We start from the raw sequence: 20368 nt of genomic DNA, 5'->3' as shown, positions 1-20368 counted from the left end.
ACCTAGGCAACAACATCTTTTAAGGGCTAACTACACTGGTATACCGCTGTACCTCTGACATTAGTAGCAGCCCCCCTTCGCCCCATCCATACACTGGGAGCTCTGCCATCAGAGACAAGTCTGTTCAATAGATAGTGTTTGCCTCTAGTCCAACACAGACCCTGAGGGCACCCCTTTAAAGTTCTCGCTTGAGGTGAAAGACTGTCATTTTCTTCTGAGGAAGATGGTAAAGAATCACACATAGGCACATTGTTCCCCCAACTGCTCACGGTAGAGTTGAAAAAAGCCACCCACCCACTGGACCCTGTTAATGGTTCAACCCTTGGGCAGTGCCTAGCCATATTTTTCCCTGAGTGCAAGGACTTCTGCCTGTTCAGTGGAGCTTCCCTCCCACTCCTCTACTCCTGCTCCCTCCCTACATCTGTTCTGAAGGACTGAGGGAACCCCCAGAACAGATTTAAGGAGGATATGTGGGGAGAGGAGAGGGAGAGGAAGTTTTATTGCATGGCCAAAAGTCCTTGCGCTAGCAGAAGTTTTTAGTTGGATACCACCCCTTATTTTATTCCATGGTCTCTGCAGGAGACAAATATGTCCCTATTCCTGACACTCCAATGTTTGGGGGCAGGTTTTGATCCCATTCTAACAATGTCCATATACTGTAGTATACTTTGCTCTATTTTTTATAGAATGCAGTGCTACATGCAATTTTATGAGAGAAATTAGTGCTCATACTTTCTGTGGTGCCACTCATCTTCCCACTGTATGGCTACCTTGCCTTTGTAGAGGGGAGACTAGGGATCCTGGAAGCAATGAAACTATGAGCATTGCCTCCACCATCTTGCTGGATCAAGAAACTTGTGGTAGGTAGCATTTTTAATTCCTCCAGTTCAGTGCAGTGTTGCTCATAGATCTGTCTTAGCTGAACACAATACACCTGTGCTGTCAAAGCAGGCCTCCAAAGGAAGCATGTGGTGAACCCACACTCTGCTCCGATTCCCAAACCTAGCTTGCACAATGCTGTGGTACCTGAGGTTATCAGACATCACTGCCTGAGCACCATTAACCGCACATCGCAACTGAAGGTCAGAAATAGGCAACATGAAGAGAGAGAGAAAATAAGCAACCAGGATGACCAGTCAGAGCAACTAAGTACTGGAATTCGGGGGAGGTAGAAAGAACAATGGAAAACTTACAGGGGTTAGGGAACAAGATCCTGCAGGAGGGGTCAGTGGGAAGTGACCTTCTGATGCCCCCTTCTAGATCTCATGGAGTCAGCTGCCATGGGAGCTGTCTGCAGGCACTGCCTCCTCCAATTGTCGTCTCAGTCTTCCTTCTGCATACATTAGCCACAGGTTTGGGAAGATGGAGAGGCAATAGCTGTTAAGTATTTTTATACAAACTCTTTGAAGCCTATAAAGCTCCTGATTCAGTTTGAAAAGAATGAAAGTGAACATAGGTCATATTGATTTCCTGGTAAATACCGTATTTTTCCGTGTATTTTGGGGAGCGCCAAATTAAGAAATTTAAAAATTAAGAAAGTTGGGATTTTTGGGGGAAATTGCAAAAACAGTTGTTGAGTATCTTTTGTAAGTTTGTAGAGGACTCACCATGTACTCTTCCTAAACCGAGAAGAGCGGGCAAGCAGCCGCTTTGCCTCCGTCCCCTGCTACTGCCGCAGCTCCACCAGCCCTTGCTTACTTACCACATTAACCCATGTATAAGATGACCTCCAATTTATCACGAAAGATTTTCAAGAAAATGGTCATCTTATACATGGAAATACACGGTAGTATGTTAAGTGACCTTAATTCCATTTGTCACACTATTTTTTGTGCCCATACTATAGCCTACGTATGGCTGCTGTGACTATAAATTAAGAGTGCTGTGTAAATGATAGTGTGAGTAGTAGTGGAATCCAAACAATCAGAGAGAATTTACATGAAACTTTTCCACTCACTTTATGCTTTTGTTTTAACCCCCCCCTAAAAATGTAAGGTAAAGGGACCTCTGACCATTAGGTCCAGTCGTGGCCGACTCTGGGGTTGCAGTGCTCATCTCGCTTTACTGGCGGAGGGAGCCGGCGTACAGCCGGGTCATGTGGCCAGCATGACTAAGCCGCTTCTGGCGAACCAGAGCAGCGAACAGAAACGCCGTTTACCTTCCCACTGGAGCGGTACCTATTTATCTACTTGCACTTTGACGTGCTTTTGAACTGCTAGGTTGGCAGGAGCAGGGACCGAGCAACGGGAGCTCACCCCGTCACGGGGATTCGAACCGCGAACCTTCTGATCGGCAAGTCCTAGGCTCTGTGGTTTAACCCACAGCGCCACCCGCATCCCTTCCTAAAAATGTACTCAGCCTTTAAAACAAATTTCTCTGGAAAGTGACTCAGAAGGGAATGCAGCCCTCGAGCTAGAAAAGGTTCCCCACCTGTTTCAGATTGTAAACTTCTCTAACTAATACCAATTGTTTTTATCCTTTCAAGAATGTTAATTTAGAATATTCCAGATCAATCATAGATTGTTGGGAAGTCCGACAATGGCCCAGTTCTTAAAGTGAGTGGTTTTTTTAATCACTTTTAAAGAGGCTTAAAATCTCCTGCAAATTAAATTTGAATCCTATTATAACAGGTATATTTAGAAGGTATATTTATGCCGCTCTCGCATAATGCAAGGGATCCTTAAGGGTCAGGCAATGTAAGATTACATTATGAGACAGGAGATCCTAGATCTAAACCCTTCTCCAACCTATTCCTCAAGCAACGAAGACTCTTCTCAGTTGCATGTCACCCATAAATTTGTATAATTCTACATACAAGGCACAGTTTACCCCCAAAGCATACGTTTAATTTGTACTCAGTTTACAATTCACTTTAATCTCAAAATCCTTATTGCTGGTCTTAATGTCTAGCCAAAGAGTTACCACTTTATGACTCAGTGTCTTTTTCTATATATTTATATTTAATATGTTCAGTTTATGCTTTATTGTAGTCTGCTTGGCTTTTCAGTTTCTGTTATATATATATCTATATATATATTATAAACTTACATGATCCACCAAAGTATTTGCAATCCCTCCAAATTTGGCATTCTCTGCAGATCTGGTTGCGGTACTGTTCACTCCATTCAAGTCACTAATGAATGTAATGAATGATAATGGACTCAAGACCAACCTCAATGGAACACCACTTGGTACAACTTTCTGGTTTGAATTCCATTAGTTCTTACCCTTTGAATATGCTTTACAAGCCAATTATGGATGCGTTCCATGGAAATACCATCTTAGATACCTCAAATTTTCTACAGAAGATCTCATAATGAAGGCTAGAGCCTAGTTAAAAATTGAATGTTGTGCATGCAGCCTCACTCCCTGAATTTAAAATTATCTGTTCCATGATCAGCACTAAGGGCTTCCATAAAAACGCAGTATAGTTTGTAGAGATGCCTGAAGGGCATGGATATAAACTCTTCAACACTTTGAATCAGCAGTAATTCGAAACAACAGCACCAATCAATTCTAGTAAATATTACAAAGATTCCCTGTGATCCTTGGATGAACAGCAGTATAGAACTTTAATAACTAATTAAATAAAAATACCATACAGGTTTTTAAATCCATTTTGAAATGTTTTAAAGGCAGCTCTGTTTTGATGAATTGTCCAATATATTTGTGTGATTTTTGCAGGTTTTAGCTGATGCTGTTGCACGCTTGGTGGTAGATAAATTCAGCGATTTGACAGATAATTTTACATCGCCCCATGCACGTAGAAAAGTGCTATCTGGAGTAGTCATGACAACAGGTAAAAACAAACCAAAAACATGCCTCCCCAACTGATACAGCCTTTTGTCCTCTGTTGTTTTTACAAAATAAAATGGTAAAGGTGAATGAATATTTACATTTCATATATAGTTTCGATTGCTTTAAAATACTGAGATGTCTTCATTCATAAAATAGGATTATGAAATTTAATCCAAACTGCTTGTCTCTAAATATAACAGGTTGTATCAAGAGGTGTTGCTCAGGTAGTGCTGAGGCTTCTAGATGGTGGGGGAACAGATTTAGAGGTGGGAGGAGGAAGCATTGAAAATGGCTTCTCTTCCCATTTCACTGACAGAATCCGTGCTGTCAGAGGAGTGACATTTTTAGGTTCTCTCTCTCAGCAAATATTAGGAGTGTGTCCTTGTACAAAAAACATAGCTTTCATTTTTAATAAAAATTCATTTCCTTCTTGTGAGGCAAGCTCTGCAGCCTCTTCCTAATGTTGAGCTGGAGTCTCCTTTCTTGTAATTTGAATTCATTGGTTTGGATCCTACACTCTGAAGCAGCAGAAAACAAACTTGCTCCATCTTCCATGAATCTGGTGGTATCATTTGTACCCACATGGATCAGAAGGAAGGGGGAATGGTCATTGGACTTGATGAGACTTGGCAGCCGCTCTGTCATTGTTCTCACAGAGACCATGCAGCAAAACACTACAGCCCTCTCCCGACTTGTAGTCAGAGGCACGGCAGGTAGTGCACGTGCTGTTTGGAAGCCATAAAAATGGATGGCCATCACAATATCATGTGGTAGTGAATTTGATACTTTAACTATGTTCCTTTTGTCTGCCTTGGATCTTCCACACTTCCTCTTGCCCTCCTGCCTTCCTCTGGGGAAAACCATGGTTTAGCACTCCATCGAAGCAAAGGGCAATTGGATTTTCTGCAGATTGCCATTAGTTCTGATTTAAAACTAATGGATGGGTTTTGCCTGGGAAAGGAGTGGGGCAAGGGCTGGAAACACTCAGAAAGTGCAGATTAAGCAGAAAACTGCTCAGCCCTGTCCTTTCTCGGCACAGGACAAGCAGAAGTGTGGTTGAACCCTCAGCTGCGTTGAATGAGCTCATATCCTAGTATTATGCAAGAGGGAGAAAAATCTCTCTCTCTCCCTTTTAGTAACCAATGACTGTAGGCCGGAGGCTGGAATTTCCAGTTGAAATATACAGGATGCCAGGTGTATATGGCTGGGCATTGCGTGTTCAGAGAATGTCTCTGGAAAGCATTGCTTCTATCAAGAAACCCAATCTCACCGTGGTTTCTAGTGTTCTGCAGACAGTACCCAGCATACATTAGACAAGCACTCAAAATTTAGCTTTTGAAAAATTGATTCCTAGCATACTAAAGTTGAGGAAATGGGTTTTGTGTGTGTGTTAGAATTGAATCTTCTGTCCCAGTAAAGTAAAACATTTGCTTTAATGGTTCGCTAATATCTCTAGTGGATTGAAACAGAACCCCAATTTTAAGCTCAAACGTCATGTGGCAGCAGCTGTTTAAATCTATTTAATTTTTGTACAAAGCAGGTAAATGAGTGGGGAGGAGGGTTTGGTGTTTGGATGAAGAGGCACATAGAAAATGGAGCGATATTGCCGTTGTGGGTGGATAGAGTCTCCCAACCTAGTCCTCTTGGAGTTTGTTGGCGGGGGGCGGAAGAGGGGGGCGGGAGAGACACAGCTTCATTAATGTGTTACCCCCAAATTCAGGATTCCCCCCAAACTGATGCCAACGTTTTGTGCTACAAACCCAGCATTTTGTGCCACCCCCAAACTGAGTAATTGACACTCAAACCACAAAATGTGAGGTTCTGTAGTTTTTAATACTTTGCTGAATTTTTATGTAGTTCCAGAATTTTAAAGGCAACCCAAGTTGCATGAACAGATATTAGTGTGACTTCATTTCCACCCCAAGTATGCCTTCAGAATATATATGACTAGGATGTAGCTGAAGGTCGTCTGGTGCAGGAAGGTCCCCCAAGCCACACCTTCAAGAAGACATTCAAGAAGGCTACCATATTTCACCAAACAAGTCTTCTAAAAATATCTTTATATGCTTTCCCTTTTAAAACTTGTCTTCCCAGGTACTGATGTGAAGGATGCTCAGGTTATAAGTGTTTCTACAGGAACAAAATGCATTAATGGAGAATATATGAGTGATCGTGGTCTTGCATTGAACGATTGCCATGCAGAAATTATAGCACGTAGATGCTTGCTTAAATTTCTCTATACACAACTTGAACTGCTCTTATGGTAAGTTTAAAGAGAAATTCCCTTGCATCCCAGTTTTCAGCACAGAAGAAAGTTCCATTGATCACATTGTGCTTAGGATTACAGTCTTGGGATGTGATCCTGTGAGGTTCTGTGATGATGATGCAACTTCAGATAAGTGGTGCCGGGGTCCTAATATCAGCAGAAATGGATAGCTAGTTGCCTTATTCTGGAACATGGATATGACACTAGCATTAGTATAAATATTTCTTTACATCTTTGGCATAAACTGTCCTGCATTGGTGCAATCCTGCCCTTTTATTTTTCAAAGAATTCATAATGTGTAAGATTTCATATTTAACATATGCTGAACTGACAGTTGGAAGCATATGGTTTGTTTTACGTTGAAGCGTACATTAAAAGTCAGAATTGGTGACCAGAAGAATAGCTGGAATATAAACCCTCTGAGTGGTTTATAAATTATATGAAACAAACAAATAAATAAAATAAAGTGCATCTGGGTGAAATCTATATGTTTATATTGGTTTTTAAAATATCTGTTTCCTTTTGAGTGGCTCCCTCTGCTACATCCTGGAAACTGCTTTTTAATTTAGGGGCCTTAAAGTATGTAGAGGCAAAATGGGATGATCGCCTATACAGTGGTGCCCCGCAAGACGAATGCCTTGCAAGACGGAAAACCCGCTAGACGAAAGAGTTTTCCGCTTTGGAGGTGCTTCGCAAAACGAATTTCCTATGGGCTTGCTTCGCAAGACGACAATGTCTTGCGAGTTCCTGCTGGTTTTTTTCCCCTTTCCCCCCCTTTTTCTAAGCCGCTAAGCCGCTTATCAGCTGATCCGATCAGCAGATAAGTTGCTAATAGCGCTAATCCGCTAATCCGTCAATGGGCTTGCTTCGCAAGATGAAAAAACCGCTAGACGAAGAGAATCACAGAATGGATTCTTTTCGTCTTGCGAGGCACCACTGTATTTGGAGGGAAGCAAAAATAACAGTCGTACTCAAACAGGGGAGGGGTGGCACCCCAGTTTAGATGTGTCAGCAAACCTCCCTCCTGAATGCGGAAGGTAACATGTTTACATCCTTAATAGCCTCAAAGCTCAAAATAATAAGTAGCTTTTGTATCAGTTATGATCAAAATTTATTTCAGATAAACAGATTGCGGATAATATATTCTTATCTCTAAATATACTTCATTACTGTAAACAAAAGAATATTTTGTCCACAGAATTGTCACTTGGCACAGAGAGGACTTTTGTCCTGGAGACTGTCATAAAATCATTATGAGTTATGCAATTTGGCCCTGACTTCTTCCAGGCTATCTAGTTCTTTTATGCCCAACCAACTGCTCAGGCTAATGTCAATAGTATAAGATCCAAAAAGTTCCGGATTTGGGGAGGGCCCAGAAATGTTCTCTTTGGTCTTATTCAATAAGCCTTTTGGAGAGGCTATTAGGCAGGATGCAGTGATGACAAGAATTAAGATAGGTAATATTGAGCAGTATATGACAGTGAACAGTTTTATACCTGACTGTTGCAATATCTATGCCAACATTGCAGCAATTGATTTACTACATAGTGAGGTTTCAGATCTTCCAAGTGAATCATAGGAAATTTGAGCTTTTGCTGATTAATCCCTCTGGACAAATTAGGGACTTCATTTAATTACGCTTCCACTATAAATGGATCAATAAGACATGGAAACAGATGTATATATTTGATATCTTATTCCATTGCCCTTGCAAAAGACAAAACAAAGCAAAACAACAACCATACAAAACTTATAACCTTGGCTTAAATGAAATTTTCATGTTTGGAGCAAATTGGACTTACCTTGATTGATACAAAACAGTGCTCTTAAACTGTATATCTTCCCACTTTTATGTAATACCTTTATTTCTCTCTGCAGCAATTTTTAATGAATGGGAAAGGGAGAACTTAGATAAATTAAAATGCTCCTTGAGGTTGTTAGACAAAGGAGCTTGGACCCTACACATTCTGCTATATGTGGAACTTGCTCAGCAAAATGTTCCGCTAAGTAAGAAAAAACAATCCTAGACTCAGTTAGCGTATTACACCATAAGAGTTAAAATCAAGTTATGGTAAACTTTGGGTCTTGCTTGTTGTAATTAGAAAAACCAAAACACCTTTTTAATAACATTGTTGCACTTTGTTTCAGTAGTAAGGAAGATCAGCAAAAATCTATTTTTATCAAATCAGAACGGAGCGGGTTTAAATTGAGAGAAAATGTACAGTTTCATCTCTATATCAGCACCTCTCCTTGTGGCGATGCTCGGATTTTCTCACCACATGAAGCAGCACAAGAAGGTAAGACAAGTTTCAGCTAGTAATGGGGGTGTTTGAGAGAAAACAATTTATTGAAAATAGCTTTCGTAGTTTATGAAAATCTAGATTGGCTATTTACTGAAAATTAAATTGTTTAGTTTTCTTCATATTATAAAAGCAACACTATCTAGGAGGTCTAACACCTCAGTTCCACTTCATACATTACAAAGATTGTGGAGGAATTAATTTGTTATGCATCTATGGATCATTTCATCATGGCTTTATTGTTGCTTGTAAGCCATATTGGAAATTTCAGTTTGAAAATGGGATATTCTGTTAAAATAAATAAAAGGTTGTACCATGTAGAACAGTGTGAAATAAGCCTTGCAAAAAAGTATTGGACGTGATTTTCTATAAATGAAGCACTCTAGAAGTTTTTTTTTTTAGTTCACACCACTTTTTTCCTAACTGCTGTCGTCCCAAATGAGTAATGGAAAACAGGGCTGAATTTTCTTAGAAAGCATAGTTTTTCCTTGCATGAACAGTGGTTGCTTTTGTCACTTAGATCAGGGAGACAGACATCCAAACCGGAAAGCAAGAGGACAGCTACGGACGAAAATCGAATCTGGGGAAGGAACAATCCCTGTCAGATCTACAACTACAATCCAGACGTGGGATGGAGTCCTACAGGGAGAAAGATTGCTTACTATGTCGTGCAGTGATAAGATAGCCAGGTAAACTGTTTCTCCTCTTACAGATAGGTAGCCGTGTTGGTCTGCCATAGTCAAAATAAAAAAAATTCCTTCCAGTAGCACCTTAAAGACCAACTAAGTTAGTTCTTGGTATGAGCTTTCGGGTGTATCTGAAGAAGTGTGCATGCACACGAAAGCTCATACCAAGAACTAACTTAGTTGGTCTTTAAGGTGCTACTGGAAGGAATTTTTTTTATTTTGTTTCTCCTCTGTCCAACTTCCATATTGCTAGATGGAGGGTCCCCAGGTCAGTGTGACACCATGGGGGTCAGGATGTCATCAGACACCTTACTTGGCACCTCTTAAAGCAAAAAAACAAAACACCCTAGAGAGGAGGAAACCCCCCTAGGCGACTGGAGACTCAATAGCACAGAAAGTCTGAAAGGAAAAAACATGACTGCTAGGTGGGAGGGGAAATTAAATGGAGTGGTTGGAAAGAAAGAAAGAGGGGAAAGAGACAACACATAGAGACTATTTCCTGCTTCAGACAGAAGTTGCGTTAAAAGTGTCCCCAGGAAGAGAAGTAAGAATTGCCAAATGAAATTGATTGTCAGGTCCAAGTTTTCAATACAACTGGATTGGGGAGAAGTGTGACCCCCCCCCCCAAGCAAACAAACTCAAGATAGCAACAAAGGGCTGAGTTCATGCCTTTTCTTACTTAACTATTTATCGTTGTTCTTTGTTAAATGTAGATGTTACTTAACACAAGATACTTCTAGGTCACTTACAATTAAAGCACAGCATATAGTACTACGAGATGCAAATACTGAAACTGCATTAATTAACAAAATTCCAATTTAAACAGAAGGTTAAATGAACAGAAAATCCCCATTGAGAATAATAAAAGCACCGACTGTGAAAGCAGCTACTCTTAAAACTACAGCTAAAAACACTTTGAGGGAAAGTTTTCACGTGTCTAGTAAAGCAGGCAAACTGCTGTTCCCCTTGTTGCCATTCTCCAAATTCAGCAGGAGGGGGCACTGAGGAGAGTCTGTGAAGATGCCCTTAAAGTCCAGTCCACTCACCAGAAGAGGTGTTTTTTCAGGTAGCAGCCTCCTGAATTGGGCCAGTCAGTGCAGCACACGAGGACGGGCTTAAAGCACTTTCATGACCTTTTCGCCATTAGCAAGCTTTAGTGTGAATCACTTTTCTAAAACAAAAAAATTGTTGCTTTACACATGCACCCAACTGGGAAAGTACCATTTTAGCAAACAACTAGGTATATTCTTGCAAGGGCAATATTTTGCTTTAGGGGGGGGGGCACCTTGTTTCTGGAAGCAAGAACACAAATCACTTGGTTGTGTGGATTACGAATGTTAGCAACCTGAACCAGCCCCACAAGCATTAAAATGATGCAGAGGATTGTAGAGCAAAGCTTGCTGGATTTTCCGGATATTTAGCACAGTAAGGATGGGAGCCTAACCCCACTTACATGGGAGTAAGCACCATTGATGTGCATGGGATTTACATCTGAGTAGACATAGTTAGGATTGTGCTGCTTTATATTATTTAGAGAAAAATTGTCTTGTTTTACACCTGGCAATCCCTGAGAGTGATAAATCAATCAGAGAACCTTGGCCAGTGAATTATGCACCATACCTCATCCTATAGCTCCCTCATTTATTTTGTCTTTCATGCACAGTAGGGAACAGAGGGACAGAAAGAACACAGAGGACAGTGTGGGACATGGAGGGGAGTGAAAAAGGACTAAGAGGACAAGGGAAATAAAGCTAGTGCAGCACTGAGATTTCCTTTTGAGCCTCTGAGTACTTGTATTCATGTGTTTAAGCTATATATGCCTAGAAGAAACTTCTCTAAAGGTTTTTTCCAATATAAAGAAGGTATTGTGTCTACAATGAAGTTAATATTGAGAGGCAGTGTAATCTAGTGCTTAACTCAAACTCAAAAGCAGCCTGGCAAAGGCCCCCAAGCAGCTTAGCCCTCCCAGGCCCAGAGCAAGAGTACCTGCCCTTTCCCCTTCAGAGGGGCCTGGGTGCTGTATTCAGAAAGTTTGCAGACTTGCTCCGTTTTTGCCCAGCTTCAACCTCATCAGTGGGGGAAAGTGTGACTAGGCATGACAAAATGGTTAAATAGAAAACGGATGTGCACAAGAGCATAAAACTCAGATAAGCTTTACTGCTTGGGCAATGCTGAGTTTGCAGTTATCTTTCACTTATACATTTGGGATTAAGGTGTGACTGAAAACACTTGAGTTTAGTATTGATAGGCTAAAATGTTGGGAGAAGAGATATATCCTCTCCATGTAGGTCTCCCTGTGGGAATGTCACCTGAAGGCAGAGGGAGATGGGGCGGAGGGAGGACGGATATGTTATTGGTTTGAGTTTGTTTGGGAGTTAAGGAGTTTCAGTGGGAGAGAATAAAGAAAGAGAACTACTCAGTGGGTGTATGCCGTGTTATATGAAAGCAAATGTCTTTTCTCAAAATGCAGTGGACAAATGTTGGAGGGACAGTGGCTTGCATTGTTTATTTGTTTTTGTTTACTGTATTGAAACATTAAAATGTTTTAGTTAAATATAAATGTGAGGTGTCTAGCCATGACCGTAGAGCAGAGACTGAGCTGGAAAGTGACTAAAAGAGCAATGCAAATGTAGTATTCACTCAGGAAACTTAGCTGGTGGGTGTCAGAAAGGTGGAAAACACCCAGAACTGTATACAGTGGGAGTGGGGGAATGGTATAGGGCCCTGGGAACATTGAAATCTGGGATGTGGGGTGGCATGTGGTTTGCACATCACAATGTTCTGAAAGCTTAACATGGGGCTTTATTTTTGTCAAAGGATATATAAACAGGGAAGTGGTTGTGATGGGCTCAATTTATAGTCACTGGGCCAGTGCAATTCCTGCAAATGATTGTGCATCAATTGGAATGCAATACTGAGTGGGGATTTGAACCCTGATACTCAAATGAATAGAACAGCAGATATTCTAAACAGGAAAGCCAAGGGGACATTGGGCCCTTACAGCACTTGTGCTAGAATCACCTATTTCTTTCACCTGTGATGACCTTTCAGCATCTCCCAAATGGCTATTTTTCTTATCCATTGAGGTCTACTGGTTTTTAATTATTTTAAAGATCTGCTAGTGTTTTAAAACGTAGAAGCAAATCCTCCCTCTGCCTCTTCTGTCAGAGGGAGGATGCTGCTGTTTTCTAAGCCTTGGCTTAGAACAGTCTGTAGGCTCTATGTGAGTTGCAGAATGATGGCCCTTTAGCACTGTTTGTTGTCACTCAGCTACCTTCGCTAGGCTTCAAAGGAGATTCTCTTGCCCTTAGACACAGTGAAGCACAGCTAGGGTAGGAAGCTCACCCTGACACATCTGGTGCCACCACCATTTTTGCAGGGTATCTGCCCCACTCTCCTATAGTCACTCATATTTTTTTTGTTTTGTTTGTAGGCCTAATTCAAAATGGTGTCATTTGTTTCCCTTTAGATGGAACGTGCTTGGTATTCAAGGAGCATTACTTACCCTCTTTGTTGAGCCAATTTACTTCTCTAGCATTATCTTGGGGAGCTTGTACCATGGAGACCATCTATCCAGAGCAGTATACCAGCGAATAGCAGAGATAGAAGATTTACCCCCTCTCTATATACTCAACAGACCTTTACTCAGTGGTATGTATGTAATAAAAAATAAACAACACCTCTTCCACTTCTGGTATATTTTCAAAATTTTGCAAATTGCATTCACCTGAACCCACAATGTGTAAAAACAGGGTCAGGGGCACATATATAAGGTCCACCCCAATGTCTCCAACGTGCAGGTTGGTCTTTAGGTCTTTGCACTAGTGCAAAGGTCTGGAGAGGGTTTGGAAATGCTTTCATTTGAGCACACTTAGAGACTCTCCCAGATAACACTGGCTTTCCGTCCATGGGAGAGTTTCGCAGTCTATTCAACTGAATCTGCTTCAAAAACCCCTTCAGACCTTTGGACCAATTGGGCAAAGGTCTGAAGATGAGGTCATTCCTAGGTCAGATAAGACAGGGTCCCACTTGTGGGAGGGTTTCGAAGTGCGTTCATTTGGACATGCGTAAAATTCCTCTACAGACCTTTGTGCTAATCATGAAAAGGTATGAAGATGGGCCCATATACTGGCACCTTGATAGCTGAGTTTGTCTGCACACCCCTGTTTTTACTCATTGCCTTTTGTTAACGAGAGATCTACCTCAAATATAAATAGGGCGTTCAGGAAAGACTTGGAATCCATGTAATGAGGGTTCTTGACTTAGGCCACAATTCGGGGCAGTTAGATAGTTAAAACCATCGACTTGGAGCGCCCAGTGCTGTCCTTGCTTATGGCTATGTACCTCTGTGCCTTATTAGGGAAATATGTAGCAATATTATTAAGGGTTTGGATTTTTCCACCTGCTTCTCAACAGTGCCATATTGGATGCTTTACTGGATAGGGCAGGAGTGGGCCCAGGCAGTGGCAAGGTTGGCAGGAGGGCCAGGTTGATTCTGCCCATGTGCCCCACAGTCCCAGCCTTGCCACCCCTCCCTTCTTGGTGTGTTGCTGCCCCACTGCACCTGCCGCTCCTGCACGAGTCCTTTAAAAAGCGGCAATTCAGCTACTGAGACAGCAATTCAAAGAGGGACACTGCCATAGGACAGGAGCTTCTTAACCCTTGTGCTGCCTTCTTGACGAATATCATTCCTGCCTCAGCTGCTTTTAGCACTGCAGAGGAAAAGATGTGGCTACAGGCAACCCCCCATTTACGTGGAGGTTACATACCAAGGCACATTTAAATGAAATTCCAATGATGTTTCAAATATATGCAAACACCCCATTCCACTCTGCCCCTTTCTGTGAGGTTTTTGGGTCACTTTTGGGTTTGACACAATGCGCGCGTGCATGGTTGAGCACATGTTGAACTGCGTAAATGGTGGGTTTCCTGTACTTCTTTCTTTTTCCCCTTGGTGGTAAAAGCAGCCGTGTTATGAAAAAGCTTCAGTATTCTTTTTATGAAGATGGTAAAAGCAATGTGAGTGGGGTAAAACTGGGCCTCTCACCTTTAAATTAAGTTTTAAAGTGTGTTTTAATTGTGCTTCAGTTTTTTAATCAATTCTCTATCATTTTTAATGTTTTATACTGTATTTTAATGTTTTGTTTTTTGATTGCTTTGTGATCTTCACAGATACTGCCTGTTAGAGGGCTGTTATGTAAGAATAGTAGAAAAATACAAGCCATCTGCACTGTAGCAAAGAAAAATGTCTCCAAAAGCAATCATGGAACTACATGGATCCCTGCATTGCAGGGGTTGGACTTCCCTTCCAACTCTACAATTCTATGATTCTGTACACATAAGATGCAGTTCAGCTATACATTTTCTTTTTGCTGTTATCAGAAAAATTATTCCAAATCCAACATTTTTTCTTTGTTGTTAATAACCCCAAATCCTACGATTTGGCAGCAGACTGGGGGCGATCTACTGTGCAATATCAAATACTGAAACAGGAAGGTCTAATAAAGAATACACATTACTTTAGTAAATCAGAAACAAGAAACAGCCTTGTGACACCTTAAGGACTAACAAATGTCGCATGGCATAAGCTTTCATGGACTGCAGTCCCCTTCATCAAATGCATGAAGTGTTATCCTGAGTTACAGGTAACTTCATTTGGGGAAGTGAGGTTTGTAAGCAATGAAGTCAGAGGGAAATGAAATATAGGCAGTGATAATTATGTAATTAAAAAAAACAGTTGCTGGACGACACAGACATCCTGGGATTGATAAGCCAATTGACACACAGAATGTGCTAAAAATCTTTGGCCTCGGTACATTCCCCAGGTGATTGCCTTGAGCTTCTTGCTGTGAAATGTGAAACCACTGAATTATAATATATCAAGGGGTGTCACGCCCTTTTTCTTGGCCCTACCAAGACTGTGTCTCTGGTGCTGGCATGGCTGCAAATGTTTTTGTGGGGGGAGCTGATGTATCCGTTGCCCTCCCAAGAGCCACAGGATGCAGCCTTATCAATAGTAAAAACACATATTAATAATCCCCAAATCTGATTAGTGCATCAAAAAGACCAGTTTTAAATTAATGTACTTCAGTGTACCTAAAATAGTGTCCTTACTGTAGTATCTAAAAAGGTAAAAGTAGCAAAAGGTCATGGAATAGGAAATTTTGTTGGACTTTAAATCCATAAACATACTGGGTGAGAAACAGAATGAAATTTATCAAAGTAGAACTATTCCAACATCTTTTCCTGCTTTCAATCACCTTTTTCTACCGTTTTCCCACTTGTCTTTCGGTATGTTCATTTCATGGATTTAAATGCAACCACAGCAGGTGCTATAACTCTCCGGGCGTTTGACTTTATCCATGAAGGCACATTCTTTCATTGTCTCCCGAGACAGATGCCAACAACAGTTGAATAGAGTCCAACACAATTTCCCATTCTATTACCTTTGCTACGTTCTCCGCCCCACCCCCGCCCCAGTATTGAGCTGCTAATATTTTTGCTATTGATAAATACAAATTCATTTTTTCTGTTTCTGATCCAATTCCGTTTATAAATCCCAATAGAATTCTGGTAGGATCCAACAGGACTTCTGTCCTTGTTATTTCCTTAAAAGTTGCTACCATCTGCACCTATGAATAACTGGATATTTGCACTGAATTTGCATCATATCTGTCTTGTGATATTTATATCTCCAGCTTTTCATTTTGCCTTCTAACTAAGTATGTTTCATCCTCCATGAAGTCATGTACCATCTGGCTATTGTTTCATTTGAATTTTCCAATTAATTTATGTTTAATGTCTTCCACACACTCTTCTCCCGTATATATTCCCACAATCTCACTGTTTCCTTATTTAGATCAGTAGACTGTATATCACAATGCATGTTCTTCCATTGATTTACGTTTATCAGTAAATTCTACATGTTAGAGGTCACTTTCCTTGCATTAACATTTATTCCCTTATTCTTTTATCTTGTGCCCAATTTATGGATTGAAAATATTGATATATTGGAAATTTTATGGTATTCCCTTTTTCAATCAACTCATGATTATGAACAAGTACTACTTCTTTGACCTGCTTACCTTAAACTTACCATCCAGGAGGGATGTGTGCCAATTGTTGCTCTTAGATTCTCAAGTACAGTCAATTATCATTAAAATCAATCTAACATCACATTTGCATAACTATTATATCTCTCCACCCCACCTTTTTTTTACTGTAACTGAACTTCCATTTGGGTTCTCTTTTCATGTGTTGATTTTGAAAATGGTAAAGCAACTTCAGCAATATGCACATATTCACTAATGATATTCTTACAAACTAAGAGATATTTAAATTATTCTATATCACAAACACCTTCTTAACGGTCTTTATAACTAGACCAAAATTAACTGAGAGGATATAGATCCTCTAAACTGGATGTTAGCCACATGCCATAAAATCAAACAGGTGTTAATGCCACTTTACTTTCAAACAAATTCTGTATAGTATCTTTGTCCTCTTCTAAGCAAAACCAAATAAATTCTGTTTTGGATCTATTTATCGTATATCATGATACCTTCCTGTTTCCTGAACCACCCTCTTAAGTACTTTCAGTTTTTGACATATCTAACTTTCCCTTTGCTTGCTGGTTTATTTCTTATAGCTAAGCCAAAATTCCCAACAAAAACAACAAAAAATGTAGATGAAAAATAGACATTCCTCACTGGTCCCTCTTTCTAACTAGACTTACTTCTGCATTGTTCCATTTATTAATAGTTTTGTACTTGCTTTATGATAACATGCTGTTATTCAACAGTGACTTTTTTCTTCTACTTCAAATTTACTTAAAACACCATTAAAAAATTCTCTTTCCACCCTGTCGTAACTTTTCTGCATCAAACACTGTCAAAGTAGCTGGTTGTTGATTCTTACGACTTTCATAAACTAAACTTACTGCTTTCCTTTTATTGGTTTTTATATACCTTCCCTTCTGGCAACTCCTGCAGCCAAGCTTCTGCCCAAATTATCGCTTTCCTTTCCTTTGGGTCCCAGCCTGTTCTTCAGCTAAGATGTCATTTTGCTCAGCCCAGGTTTGAAGCTTATTCAACAAAAACCTTCCATAGACTTTTGACCCAGTATCCAAGAGACTAACTGGGCTATGATTTTTAGGATCACTTTTTTTCTTTTTTCTTTTTACAGAGGAACAATAATATTAGACCACCATCCACCAGGAATGTTCCCTGTCCACTTGATATGAGAGAACAACTTAGCCAAAATGGGTGCCAACCAAGAGGAGTTAAATTTAAATATTTCCTGCGAAAGCATATATTCCCCATGAGCTTTATCTGTTGTTAGGATGAAGCAACCAATCTCCTGAGATGTCACAGGCAAGGGAGGGCCATATAAAACGAGCCCTGGTGTTGTTGTTGTTTAGTCGTTTAGTCGTGTCCGACTCTTTGTGACCCCATGGACCAGAGCACGCCAGGCACTTCTGTCTTCTATTGCCTCCCGCAGCTTAGTCAAACTCAGAGCCCTGGTGGTTGCCCTCAAAATACAACTGTCCTATGATAGCAGGGATTTGGGCTTCCAGGTGAAGCTTGGAAATACAGAGAACTGAATGGACCAAGTTCCATCCTTTTGACTTTCAGCCACATCCAGCTTCTTTCACCTCTATCTTGAATCTGCACCTTTCCCTTATTTTCAGATTCTTGTGAAATTATTTCTCCTTTCTTACATTGTGCATTACAACCATCAGTACAGGAGCTGCTTCATCTAAAACTCTGTAACCCCAGGCTTATTCCTCGTATGGTTGTCTATTACCTCCGCTTCTTACATTCACACCCCTTTCTTCCATTCAGGGCAACTAATCCCCACCCCACTCCATTTTTATTAGTGGATTTTTTTAATGCAGATATAATAAAAGAACAAGAAAGAGGGAAAAGACCGAAAAAACACCAGCAGCACCCATTAACAATAAGAATAATCAATCAAAAATTATAACTATCAAACCTAGTTTTAACACATACATTAATAAATGACATCCATGTGTCCAAATAGGTTTCCAAGTGATATTGTTGATTATAAGATATAAGATCTTCAGATCACTGCGTAATAGATGATCGGAATTAAGAACCACTTCTGTTGTCTATCTGTTAGACTGCACTTCACAGGAATATACATTCATAAATATCGAGGATTTTTCCAAGAAAAAGTTAATACAAACATTTCCTTCTTTTCTGAAAGAAACAATTCATATTGGCTTTTTATATAGAACAACAAATATAACATCCCCTCACCCCCATAACAGGTATCAGGTTGTACATTAACATTACTCTGGTGAATCCATACAAACTGAGCAAATGCCCAGCATATAATGTTCCAGGGACAGCAGAAAGGTGGTTTTATCCATCACAGACAGGCATTCCCAGTAGAGGATATAGTTCAAGCCGTGCTGTTCCAGATGACCATACTTGTGAAAGTGCTTTGGATAATTTTATATTTAAGAGCAGTTTGGTGAAATTGCTCCTCCCTTCCACCCATAGGGTGGTATGCTAGGTCTCACTGTTGCTTCTCTTACTATTGCAGATACTTGAGCAACTCACGTCTTTTAGCAGTCTGACAGTTGAGTCACAATTTCTATAACAGTAATCAACTAAAATGGATGGAGAGAACTACCCAGCTGCCATTGGTTGTATTTCCTTCTTGTCATCAGACACTTTTGTATGTTGCTTTGGCTTCAGTTAGCATGGCAGCCCATTAGCCTGCATGACACATCACCTAAAAAGAGCCAACCCTCGAAAATCACTCGTCGATTTGGGAAGAGGAAGGGGAATATATGGATTGGGAGTAGAAAGTCTCTTCTAGGCAAATACGTTTCTGAGGGGGAACCACAGGGTGGACTGAGCCAAGTTGCATGGAAGAGGACAAGGGCTTTGGGCCACTTTAAAGAGTGAGGGGGTATAGGGACTGAAAATGTTTTGCAACTGTATTGTAACTTCTGAATAAATGTTTTTTGAATTAAATTATCCAAAAAAGAAAAGAAAGAGAGTGAGGTTAGGAACATTTTCGAGGGTTGAGGATAACTTTCCTGCTGCTCTGGTGGCTGCTTTCAGAACCAATTGACATACCTGTTAAAGATACTTTAAACATATTCTGAAACAGATCTTGAAGTCCCATCATCATATTTCCTGCTTTCTCTGGCTAGTTTCTGGGGTGCAGCTGTCCTTTGTGCTTCAGAGGGCTCACTGAGAAGGATTTCAGTGGTGGAGCAACTGATGGGATAGGTGGGAATCTAAAGAACTTAGACCGCGTTTTGCATTCAAGGACATTTTGACAGTATATACTGAACCCCTTATATAATACATTTTAAAAAGTTGGAACAGTTACCTTGGAAGTTGAAGTAAAACAGGCCCCCCCCGAAATGTCCCCCCCCCGCCCAATCCACTGCTTTGATTTGCAGAGCTTGGCTACTAGCATGTGACTCTCAGTTTTTGAAAGGGAAATAGCATGCTTTCATTTTTTTCAGAAAGAAATATGGGGTCTTGGGACAAAGAACATCACAACTTTCACCATTAATTTTAAAAAGTTACTTTTCCAGTTAAGATACCGGTTAAGCAGATACTTCAGTATGAAGAGAAAATATTGTATCAAAATCAGCCCTCGCCCCGGCTCAGTGTCTCGTGCTGTGGGTGGGCTGACCTGACACACCCAAACTTTGCAAAAGGCTTCTTGATTTCTGTGAGATAACGAGGATGAAATCCTGCATCCACTTATTTGAGAGGAAGTGCCTTTGAACTCAGTTTGGCTTCATGGTTGACATGTATGGGGTTGTACTTCCAATGACTTGACTAACCCAGGATAAAGTTCTGCTTTAAGGGGTTTGCAAAAACTTCTTGTCAGTGAATACAGACAGAAGGTAGTTATCTAATGAAGAATGTGAACATATATATATATATATATATATATATATATATATATATATATATGCGCAGGTTTTGGTGTCTTCGGGTGTCTTCCCGTGTAAGAGTTGGGGTGTCTAGGCGACGTTTCGACGAGGTCTCACTCGTCATCTTCAGGCTGGTGCTTTCGGCTTCTTGTTACTGGAACAGAGCAGGATCTCAGTGTTTGAAAACACTGAGATCCTGCTCTGTTCCAGTAACAAGAAGCCGAAAGCACCAGCCTGAAGATGACGAGTGAGACCTCGTCGAAACGTCGCCTAGACACCCCAACTCTTACACGGGAAGACACCCGAAGACACCAAAACCTGCATTCCTGTACCCGTGAAAATCTACGAAAGCAAATATATATATATATATATATATGCAGGTTTTGGT

At 40.6% G+C, this 20368-nt stretch overlaps 1 protein-coding gene across 5 annotated transcripts in view; it reads left to right on the top strand.

Moving 5' to 3' along the window:
* The window catches only part of ADARB1 (adenosine deaminase RNA specific B1), a 62619-nt gene that overhangs the window by 29320 nt on the left and 12931 nt on the right, over window positions 1–20368 (top strand). For 3 of the 5 annotated variants that reach the window (XM_081167679.1, XM_081167681.1, XM_081167680.1), the window contains 5 exons: window positions 3685–3799; window positions 5893–6061; window positions 8213–8361; window positions 8885–9053; window positions 12520–12701. In XM_081167679.1, the coding sequence (XP_081023805.1) occupies window positions 3685–3799; window positions 5893–6061; window positions 8213–8361; window positions 8885–9053; window positions 12520–12701 (784 nt within the window). Of the gene's footprint in view, window positions 1–3684; window positions 3800–5892; window positions 6062–8212; window positions 8362–8884; window positions 9054–12519; window positions 12702–18620; window positions 18724–20368 lie in introns of all 5 variants that reach the window. The other 2 variants (XR_014001623.1, XM_081167682.1) reach the window with 2 other exon arrangements.

This window comes from Podarcis bocagei, assembly GCF_964188305.1.
Source record: "Podarcis bocagei genome assembly, chromosome: 1".
Lineage (NCBI taxonomy): Eukaryota > Metazoa > Chordata > Lepidosauria > Squamata > Lacertidae > Podarcis > Podarcis bocagei.
Note: the sequence above shows the minus strand (reverse complement) of the source record. Positions and strands in the feature narration are given on the sequence as shown.